This window comes from Juglans microcarpa x Juglans regia, chromosome 3D (assembly GCF_004785595.1).
Source record: "Juglans microcarpa x Juglans regia isolate MS1-56 chromosome 3D, Jm3101_v1.0, whole genome shotgun sequence".
Taxonomy (NCBI): domain Eukaryota; kingdom Viridiplantae; phylum Streptophyta; class Magnoliopsida; order Fagales; family Juglandaceae; genus Juglans; species Juglans microcarpa x Juglans regia.
This window is the reverse complement of record NC_054598.1, coordinates 13,805,174-13,816,631: the sequence shown is the minus strand read 5'-3', so window position 1 is coordinate 13,816,631 and position 11,458 is coordinate 13,805,174. Positions and strand designations below refer to the sequence as shown.

The 11,458-nt window shown below is 36.3% G+C and overlaps 2 protein-coding genes across 2 annotated transcripts; one reads left to right on the top strand and one right to left on the bottom strand.

Annotated features, from left to right (window-relative positions):
- Positions 1-843: 843 nt before the first annotated feature.
- On the top strand, positions 844-3,821 carry LOC121256532 (formin-like protein 8). The gene is made up of 2 exons (XM_041157372.1): positions 844-2,170; positions 2,267-3,821. Exons 1-2 carry the CDS (start codon positions 1,011-1,013, stop codon positions 3,573-3,575), a joined length of 2,469 nt encoding a protein of 822 aa, XP_041013306.1. The 5' UTR covers positions 844-1,010; the 3' UTR covers positions 3,576-3,821.
- Positions 3,822-5,197: 1,376 nt separating this feature from the next.
- Positions 5,198-10,395, bottom strand: LOC121256531 (protein WVD2-like 7). The gene is made up of 8 exons (XM_041157371.1): positions 10,060-10,395; positions 9,192-9,854; positions 8,669-9,076; positions 8,432-8,496; positions 7,335-7,428; positions 7,119-7,190; positions 6,822-6,932; positions 5,198-5,306 (listed from the first exon to the last, which is right to left on the bottom strand). The coding sequence occupies exons 1-8, from the start codon at positions 10,099-10,101 to the stop codon at positions 5,277-5,279; spliced, it is 1,485 nt and encodes a 494-aa protein (XP_041013305.1). The 5' UTR covers positions 10,102-10,395; the 3' UTR covers positions 5,198-5,276.
- Between the last annotated feature and the right edge of the window lie 1,063 nt (positions 10,396-11,458).

Here is an 11,458-nt window from a genome sequence, read left to right as displayed (position 1 = left end):
ATATTATTTGTTAATATTATTATTATTTTAAGATTTGAAAAAATTGAATTGTTTATTATATTTTATGTTGAAATTTAAAAAAATTATAATAATGAATTGAGATGAGTTAATCATCCAAACAAAACTAACTCGTTTGTCCGAAAGAAACGATTAGTATAAAGAACTTCCACGCAAATCGTTGTAAAAAAAAAATATATATATATATATATATATTTACCTGAAAAAAAAAAACTATTATTTATAAGTGTGAGTGTGAGACTCACTTTTTTACAAAAGAATTGTATGAAAGTTGTACCTAGCATTATATTTTATCCATTTTACATATATGTATAAAAAAGAAAATGGATTTTGTTTTTTCTGAATCCATTCTAGGTTATCTAAATAGCGTCAGGATTATAATAACATACTTTCAGCCACATTCATTTGCAAAGAGAGAAATAAACTACGAAATTTGATGAAGTCTTCCTTCTGACTTTATATATCATTTTTCTTTATTAACTTTTACTATGTCAAACCACTCCATCCACCGCCAAGCACTATGCTATAAATAAATAAAAGACTATTCATCATTCAAAACCCAGTCCAAGTCTCAAGATATAGAAGTACGTCATTATCTAAGACTATTTTCTATATATATTCTCGAAATTTTCTTGCTATAATATCCATTTAAAACATCTCTTCTCTTTAAATTATAAATAAAAAATAGAAACAAATTTCAAAAAATCACAAAAATATTCTTCCCAAACAAATTTTTGATGGAACCCACCACGTTTTAAAATTCAAATAGAAACATATTTCAAAAAACTTTCTCAAAGTGAATTCAAAACATCCTCAATATGATGATAGCATATGTGATTTTTGGCATCACACTTTGCAAAAGGTAAACATAAATGGGATAACAACTAACTACACTTTCTTTTGAATTTGTCAGCCACCAAATCCCAAATGTACACGACAAAGCCTTCAATTCACCCAAGAATTACAGAAAAATAGAATTGCTTCTGTTTTTTATGTATCGCCTGCAAACATATCCTGTAAACATCATGGCTGTGATGCTTCTCCAGCCATGGCTCTCTCTGTTCCTTTGCTTTGCTTTTCTCTTTTCTTCCATTCCTCTCTCCCATTGCCAATTCGGTTCTCCCCAAAATCTCGAGACTTTCTATCCTTCTTCTGAAGCTCCTTCTCCTGCCCCTGCACCAAGTTCTCCCTCCGATCCTCCGATCACTTCTTCACCAGAGCCACCACTACCGCCATCTCCTCTGTCAATTTCACCTCAATCGGTACCCCCACCACCATCGTCGTCAAGCAAGAGTAATAAGATTGTAAAGGCAGTAGCCGCTACCGCAGCCAGCACTCTGGTTCTTTCCGGGTTACTCTTCTTTCTGATCAATAGGCGTGCTGCTACAAGACGCAGAAGAGAGAATGGGAGTACTGCTTTAAATGAAGGTCCGCCTGCTTTGCCAGGCAATGAGTTTACGCGGTTTGGTGGGGGTTTTAAGGGGTTCGTTGTTGATGAAAACGGCTTGGATGTGGTTTATTGGAGGAAACTTGATGGGAAAAACTCCACCAAGAGTCTCCAAAAAGAGGTATTACATAATCTAGAAAATGAAAGAGGGACGGAGGTTAAGGAAGATCCAAGAAGGAAGAAGTCTGAACCTATACAAGAAGTTCCTCTTCTCCGAGGAAAGTCTTCAACTTCCCACGTTAAAGTTGTACCAGAAGTGGATGATCCGAACCCAACTAGTACTCCTGCAGGTATGGCCATCATCCAGGATGTTAACAAGCCAGAACCATCAATTCAACCATCAACTCGTCCTCCTCCTCCACCACCGCCACCGACACCACCTCGTGGACCGCCACCTTTATCCTCTTCCTTAGCAATTGCTAGCATGAAAAGCCCTGCACCGCCACCGCCACCGCCTCCACCAATTCCAGTGAAGAAAAATTCCACGCCACCACAACCTCCACCAACGAAGGCAGGTAGTTTGAAATCATCATTAAAACCACCCCCAGCACCACCAAAAGCGATGCCAGGTGACAATAAAACAGGGGAGTCTTCATCTGAAACCGGAGATGGTCAGATAAAAATGAAGCCATTGCATTGGGATAAAGTTAATACTAACACAGATCATTCCATGGTGTGGGACAAAATCGATGCTGGTTCTTTTAGGTAACTTTAATTTTCACGTTTGGATTCAATACCTTATATGTAATCGCCTTTCCTAGATTATGCTGACTCTCAATGATTTCAAATTTGAAAATTCAGGTATGATGGAGATCTTATGGAACACCTCTTTGGATATGTTGCCACCACCCGACAATCGCCTCAAAGAAACAATAACACAATGGATCGGAGTAATCTCAAGTCTAATTCACCGGCACAGATTTTTATCCTCGACCCTCGAAGGTCTCAGAACACTGCAATTGTTCTGAAATCTCTAGCAATCTCTCGCAAAGGAATCCTTGATGCACTTATTGAAGGCCAAGGCCTCGACACAGATACTCTTGAAAAGCTGGTCAGAGTTGCCCCAACCGAGGAAGAACAATCCCAGATCCTAGAATATGATGGAAATTCCACAAGACTTGCTGATGCTGAGTCCTTCCTCTACAACCTTCTGAAAGTTGTCCCATCGGCTTTTGCTCGCCTTAATGCCATGCTTTTCAGATTGAACTACGACTCGGAGATTCTACCCCTTAAGGAAGCTATACAAACACTCGAATTGGGATGCAAGGAGCTTAGAACACGAGGTCTCTTCATGAAACTTTTAGAAGCAGTCCTTAAGGCTGGCAATCGCATGAATGCAGGTACTGCCCGAGGGAATGCCCAGGCCTTCAACCTTAATGCTCTTCGAAAGCTCTCCGATGTTAAAAGTACCGATGGAAGGACCACTTTACTCCACTTTGTTGTGGAAGAAGTAGTTCGCTCTGAGGGAAAGCGGTGTGTTATAAGCAGGAATAATAGCTTGAGTCGCAGCAGCAACAGCAACTCTAATCCTGAGAGTTCAAAAACAAAGGAGGAAAGAGAGAAGGAATATAAAATGCTCGGATTACCAATGGTGGGAGGCCTCAGTGCTGAGTTCTCTAATGTAAAGAAAGCAGCAACTATAGATTTTGAAACCTTCACAGGTATGAACTCAGCACTCACAGCAGGAGCAGCAGAAATTCGAGCACTCGTGTCCAAATGTTCCAGTGATAGAGGAGGAGGGTTTGCAAGGGAGATGAAAGGTTTTCTTGACGAGGCAGAAGAAGAACTTCAGGTGTTGAGAGAAGAAGAAACAAGGGTGATGAAGCTTGTAAAGAGAACAACAGAATATTATCAAGCAGGAGCATCAAACGACAAGGGAGCATCCCCACTTCAACTATTTGTTATAGTAAAAGATTTTCTTGGTATGGTTGATCAGGCCTGCATTGAAATTGCACGAAAACTGCAAAGGAGGAAGACAACGACAAAAGTTTTGGGATCATCATCACCAAAGTCACCGTCATCGAAGACCCCAGTGACGTTCCCAAACTTGCCGGAAAATTTCATGTCAGATAAGTCAAGGAGTAGTTCTAGTGAATCAGATGATTTTTGAATTAGGCCTGTATCATATAGTTTCTTTTTCTTTTTCTTTTTCTTTTTCTTTTTGTGGGGTGGTGGATGGAAGTAGGAGGAGGATTTTGTTCACTGCATATAGATAACACATTATATGAATTGTGAAATGAACAGCCCAAGTGATTTTTTCTTTTTTTTTTTTTTGGATGCACCAAATTCTTGTCTAAATCATCTAGTCATTGGAAGGCCAGAGATTTCACGTAAAAAGAAGAAGAAGATGATGATGATCGATATCAGGAAACTCTGATTCTCATCTAATCTTATTTCATGTGATGATGATCAAGAAGATGAAGATGATGATCTTGGATCAAGTTTGGGGCCTTGGATGTGAAACACAAAATTCTCATCTAATTTCATTTCATCTCATCATCATCCCATCTTATTCCCAAACATAATTCAAATACAAAATTTTCAAACTAATCATTACAACTTTTACAAACTTTCAAATAAAAAAAAAAAAATCCAACTTTTTCAAATTCCTAAACAAAAATAATATTATTACAATGTTTTAACTTTATAATATTTTTTTATTTAAATTTTTCTCTCTCCTTTCGCAAAACCCAAAAAGTACTCAACTCAAACTATCTCGCTGCTATTCACAAACTATCTTACTCTTATTCACAAAATTTTCTTCTCATCTCACTCTCAAAACAAGCCCACTACAAAAGAATTATATGGGTATTGCCGATTGCGGTAATTATATCACAGGCAGTACCTGTGCATATGATAATTTATGGCTGATAAGTGTTGGGAAAATATTCCTAATGTAAAACTTTAAACCAAGAGAGCGGACATAATTTGCAAAACCACAGGGGTGGTAGAACCGTAAGTAAGTCCAGGTTTTCTTTGTACTACTTGCAAATACAGTAACGTACAATGTTAGATAGAAGGTAACATTTTATTTCGATAACGTTGGTGGCTGTTGAACAGCATTTACATCAGGGGATCGTTTTTAAGGTGATTGTTGTTCTAAAGCACTGTTAAGGATGTAGAGAATTAGTTATGCAAGTCCGTACATAAGGCTATTTGGGGCCAATTCCTCTGCGGCCACCAGGTAAATACTAGGTTACTTTTACACCTTAAACAGTCCGAATGAACTGCGTGCAGCTCACAGACAGATATTGCTTATATATTGTCATTCACCAAAGAAAATGAAAAACATATATCCATAAATCATTACTCATATAATCTTAGACTTTAGTCAATATTTAGGGAGTACAAGCAGTCCTATATCGTAATAAGAAGCAAAAATCATATAGATTCAACAAAATCACTAAAGACTAAAGAGTGCCAGAACAATTTAATGGCAACCAACTACAAGAATTAATACATTTCTAACGGTTTGACGGTTCATGCACATCTTTTTATTTATCTATTTGCTTTAACTACATTTGGTTTGAGAGAGAATGCGCCAGAGAGTGGTGTGATGATTTGTCAATGGAAGGTGGTTGCGACCCAAGAAGATTGATGATATGGGTTGTCTTTTCTGGCCATTCAGGAATGCAGTCTGCGCCTTCTCATAAGAGCCTTTTGGCCAAGTAAACATATTATGGCAACATTCCCTAATGAGAAGCAATTTCTTCATATATATATATATATATATATATATATATATATATAGTTCATTATCCACCCAAGTATTTAGCTTCGAAAGCAGAAGTGAGTCTCCCAAGAACATCGCTCATCGATGAATCTCATTTTTTAAGACTGCCTGCACAATTTGACAAAGTAATTTCACATATTAAGGAGAAAAAATAACTTGATAAAAGTAAATTCCTGCATCATTCACGTGAAGAAAAATTGAGGACAATATCAACTTCACGTATGCAGCCACAACTCATTAAAAACAGATTAAGTTCTCATTTTGCATATCCAATTCTGTCTCCCCCCACCCACACTCTCCCACAAGAAAAAAATAACCCACGACTCCTAAAAAAATATACCCAATCTTTTCAAACTTGATCTCAAGTAACTGAACATATAATTACTGGCTTATTAGGCTTGGGAGTTCCTTTATGAAGAGGTAATAATTGCATTGACCTTAATGGAATAATGCTTCTTGGTACTTGTGAAATCACCACTTGTCCCGAAAGCACGTAGAAATATAATTAAATTAGGAAGAATATAGAGTCATGGTTCGAACTCAAGACCTCTGCTCTATTACCATGTAAAATCATCACTTGTCCCAAAAGTTTAAGATGATGGAAATAGGTAGGTTCAATTATTTGTATTATATTCTTAACAATACAGCTAAAATGATTGGGTGTATTTAATAAATAATCTTAAAGAAGCAAATTCAATATATGTACATGCAATACTTTCACATTCAAATCTACAGAATCTAGGGTACTAAAATTCTCGCACTCAAAGGCATGATGTCCTCATTATGAGAACCGGTATAATTTTGCAGTCCAGTACTCCCAGGCCATATAGTGCTACTAAATGGTTCTTATACCCTCGTCTCACAACCTGGAGATGCACTAACAATGTGACGCCTCAAAAGGACAAGACATTTGGGACTCTCTGTGATCGCCTCTGTATAATACAGATCATACACATTCTCACACACCATTCTCACACACCGAGATGCACATGCCTTGAAATACCCAAATCCAAACAACCTAGGGTACTGCAGCTTGAGCTGATAAAATACTTCTTCCAGTCTAGAAAGTGGATGATAAAACATAGGGCATTTTCTTATCTCATAGATCATTAATTAAATTATCTAGAATTCAGGAGAAAGGGGTGAAACTTATTCTGAATAATAACACGTAGAAGCCATGCTTCTATGGTTCTACAAAATTGCTACTCAGATTCAAGGAACACCTCTAATGCTTGATTGGTTATGTAACCAAATGATTATATACTCATACTCCTCCCATCCAGTAATTCTAACAAATGCATATTAATTTTGGAGGAAAGAACAGAGAAGTTAAATTGAAATGATAAACAGTGAAAAACCATCATGGTAATTGTGTTGTGATAACTTATGGGATACCAACTTGACAGAATATATTCAATAGCAAAGCAAGATAGCCATGGGCCTCTCTGCTTCATCTACCACTACAACTAATAACTTGTGGAAGACTAGTACTTGTTGACTTAAGCAACGAATCGACTTTTGAGATTAAATTCACTGACATAAAAATAAAGTGAAATGCTTATCTGACTAAAATATGGAGGGGAAAAAAGGGAAAAAAAATAAATGCTTAGAGATATGGAATACCTTATCTGAAATGCTTTTCGACATTTTTAGTCCCCCATAAAAGGCAGGCAATGGAGTGGCTTTAAAATTAAGGTTCTGTCTTGACTTTCTAATCTCTGCCCCTTTGTCCTCCTGTGTCAGGCAGATGGAGTTGAGACATGCCATTTATGTACACTGAATAAAGTTATTGCTCTGTGAACTAAATGCTGGTAATAGTTGCTCATAGAAATGGTCATTTGAAAAAATCTTTGCAATTATATTCCTCAATAGGGGATGACATGCCCTAGCTAAAGAGAAGTCATTATAAATCAAGTGTACCTTTGATTTCAATTGAACGCCAGTCCTTGCTGCCTCTTTGGCATTTGGTTTTTCCTCTAATTTCTTTGAAATCTAAAAATAAATTGGTTAAAAAAGGTTACAAGATATTTGTTTAACATTGTATATTCGATATACTGAAAGATTTTGTCTCGCACGTAATAGAGGATTTCTTCTTTTTTTTCATGTGTTGTTGGGGGGGGGTTGTTCAATGTGTACCTCCTTTTTTTTGTCTGCCCTTTCATCCCTTTTCAAGCCAAAAGAAGGGGCCGGCTTAGCACTTTTTTTATCCGCAGCACCAGCTTTTAGTAACCTATTCCAGGAAAACCGTGCAATATTCAATTTTCCATAGAGATAATTCAAAGATTTCAAAAAATCAACCCAGCCCTGATAATTTATTAATGCAAAACATTTCAGGGAATAAGCCACTTTATAAGATGAATTACGGACAAAAGCAAAAACAAAACTTCAAAGAAAAGGCATAATAAAGCATGGAAATTTGTGTATTCCCCAACAAGGGACTTATAACCTTCTCCCCTCAATCTTCTTTTTACACCTACCCCACTTTCATCATAAGAAATGGAATTAGACCAAGGGAATCCCTACAGGAAATAGTAATTAATAAAATGCGAACTACTACATACACAAAAAAATTATACAAAAGTAAACCTATAAACTGATGTGGTGTTATGAGATCCGCTAGATCTACTTTACAATAAAAGTAACTTTATACCACATCAGTTGTAGGTTTACTTTTGTATAATTCCTTTGTGTCTAAAGTATTTTCCTAATAAAATTGTTAGGATTGGATCTCTTTTTTGTATGAGTGGGATTGGATCTCCTTGCATTTATGAGGAAGTGGTGGTGCCTACAGTTGATTTGACAATCAATTATTGTGCTTGGGTCTTATATGGAGATGGGTGATGTTTTTTTAGCTAAATACATGCCTCAAATGACCCAAAAAAACAAATCATCATACATCTCAGAGGATATATTATTCTAAGCCATACTCGGCATTCAGGTATCCACTTATTGGACATTACCAATCACATACAAAGTTGAAGAACCTAGTTGGGTTTCACTTTTTCCATTTGTGCTACCTTGTTTAGATCCGATGAAATAACACTAGTCAACAATGAGATGGAGATAGAGAACATACAGAAGTAACAGAACTAAACATTGTTAAAAATACATTAAAGCAAAACCTACAAAACACACACATTCACTGAAGTATGCTATGGTAAATAAACTATAAAAAACAAGCATGCCATGGTAAATACATTCATGATGGAAAAAGTGTGAAGACAAAACATTACCCTCGATTTTCCTTTTGTGGTGTCATAGAAGTTGAAACCCTTGGTTCTGTCCCCTTCCTAGGCACCTGGTCAAAAAGAATTGAAATAACAAAATGTTCCACAAAATGGAAATCTGATGTTAGAATTGTCAATTGTAACCTTTTCACAGCAAAGATAAAAGTAGTTGTTCGCCGCTTCCTTTTCCAGTAAACAAACAGGTTTTCTTCTTTTTTAGGCAAACGTTATAATGTGATAAACCTGTTTTGGTACAGACGATCTCTCTTCGCCAGAAGATGTCGATTGGTTTGTACTTCTCTGAAATGTCTTGAATGCTCTTTTGACAATGTCCTTATCCCCCATTTTCTCCATAATGAAGGATTTTCTAGTCATATGAAGTGATGTTGGATCAGAATTTGTAGGATCCAAGCGAAGGGACATGTGTAGAGATGTAGGAGCAAACTTTCTTTCACCAATACAAGGATTTTTGTTCCTTGGTAAAGATGAGTCATTTCCCTTCTTTGTTGAAGATCGTGACGCAGATAATGCAGTGAAAGTTGGTGAAGGCTTTGACACTTTAGGGGTGGAAATATGTGATGCTTTAGGTACAGGTGATCCTGCTTTCTTCTTTACCCTTGTCACATCTCTCTCCCTATTCGCTGAGGTAACCTGTACAAACCAATCTAAGAATCATGAGCCACCAGATACAACGTAACAACCTAAGTTTTCTTATATCTAGGTTTGCCAACAAAGATCAATCAATTAGAGAAATTAATCACTCCACCTTCTTAGATTCCTTTGGTTGATCCAACACCGTGTTTTCTTTAACCTGTGGAGCTTTTCCCACCTCATTGTTGCATTTGTGCGAAAATTGCCTCATGTCTTGAGATTCAACCGAAGTAGTTCCTTCTTCTTCTTCTTTTACCAAAACAGTGTTTTCTGGTTTTCTTGACTTGGGGCTATCTACTCTGCTACCAAGTTCATCTCTCACGCCCTCAGATACTGACCTTTGACTTTCTAAACTAATTGCAGGATCCTCCTTCAGATCATCCACATGGGTGCTAATGACCTCACCGATCAAATCAGTTTGTTGCATAACAACTTCTGCCGAGCTGTGGCTATTAGATATACCAGATTCGGAACCAGCACCGCTAACATTACCATCCAGATCTCCGCTATGTTGATTCTCTGACCTCAAGGAATCGTCTTCCATTTGCTTTTCTTGATCTATTATTACAGCTCTGCGAGCAGCAATCTTCTTGTAATGGGCTTCAAAGTATGCCGCCTTCTTAGCCACTGATCCGGGTGTTGCGCACTTCTCAACTTCTTCCAAGTACTTGTTGGGTGAGAAAGACGACCATTTCTCCCAAGACAGTGAATCATTCTCAAACCTACCAAAGGAAACCGACACTTCGAAGCCAGATTTTGAGGCAGCCGTCTCTCCCATCTGTTCATATATCAAAGAAAAGCCAAAACCCAATCATATTTTCAAGCAAGAAACAGACTGACAACTCGCAACAACACAAACAGTATGGAGTATGGACTATTAGCAAACTACAGAGGAGAAACAATCAATAAGCCACAAAATAAATAAAATAAATACGGAACAAATGGGTCACTTTTCACAGATTTTTAAGGATAAGTTATGGTACCTTATCTTCGTATCTGGAAACATCCACTATTGATTCACCCATCTCAATGTCCTGACTCAAGGTTGAATTTCTCAAGAGCTACCACAGCAAAGACACAAACTGTGTTTACCCATGACCTGTGACTGGCATGACATACCATCAGTTCAATAGATCTCACTGAAAGACCAGGAATGAAGAAAAGAGAACATGCCCCATGTGTTGTGTTCCAAAATTCTACTGTTTTTTTTTTTCTTCTTCCTCCTAAAAAAATTCAATTACCGCTTCCAGCTTTATCCAGTAATGACAAATTTGTCTGTTTCTGGGATTTCTGAAGGTCCCCCTAAATGATAATCCAATTAACAACAAAAAAGAAGAGAGAACAATGGCAGCTGACCCCATATTATATTTCCAAAGATGATTTAGGGGCGGTACGGAATAAGATAGAGATAGTTTTTAAGTAAAAGTTAAAAGTTAGAGTAATATTATCAAAATATTATTTTTTAATATTATTATTGTGTTATAATTTAAAAAAATAATTATTTATTATATTTTATGTGAAAATTTTAAAAAAGAGAAATTTTATTTGTAGTCTTGAGTGAAAATTGTGTGTGCAGTCTATTGATGAATGTGAATAAAAAGAAAAAAAAATATCATTTTGAAAAACGATATTATTATAATTTAAAATTTTTTTTTAAACATAATTATATGAGCTTGCATAAATAACTCTTAAAAAAATAAGAAATTTTATTTGCAGTCTTGAGTGGAAATGTGCAGTCTCCTTGATAAATAAGAGTGAAAAGAAAAAAGGATTAAATAATATTATTATAATTTTAAAATTTATTTAAACATAATTTATATTAGTTTGTATGAATAATTTATATTTTAAAATTGTATATAAATTAATTTTAAAAAAATTATAATAATAAAATAAGACAAACAACTTTTACCATTTCTTTCGTTAACAGTAATTCTACTTTGATAGAAAGTTAACCTTTTGAAAAAGAAAACATGATTTGACGAAAAGAAAAAAGGTGCTGTAGCATGGGCAAGACTTTATGGAGGATTCATAGCTTAGGGAATAGGGAACGGGATTCTTGTTTAAGAGCCTTTAAGTTAGTTGGTTGGCTCAATAATGAAAGGTTCAACTAAACAAAGATATCACAACCAAATTTGTCATCATTTTCTATGAAAATTCCTTCACATGATTTCTTACTCACCAGGGCTTGAGGGACAGAGAGACACGATCACCCCATAATACATTGAAGTTGAACAGAACAGAACAAATAAGCCATGAGATGGTAGGGAATGAAGGCCCACTAAAAAAGCAATGTAGTAGAGAGTGTGTGTGTCTGTGACTCACATCTCTCTACGAATTAAATTATGGAGACTACCCGATGCCTCATCTGGACCTTACGATTGA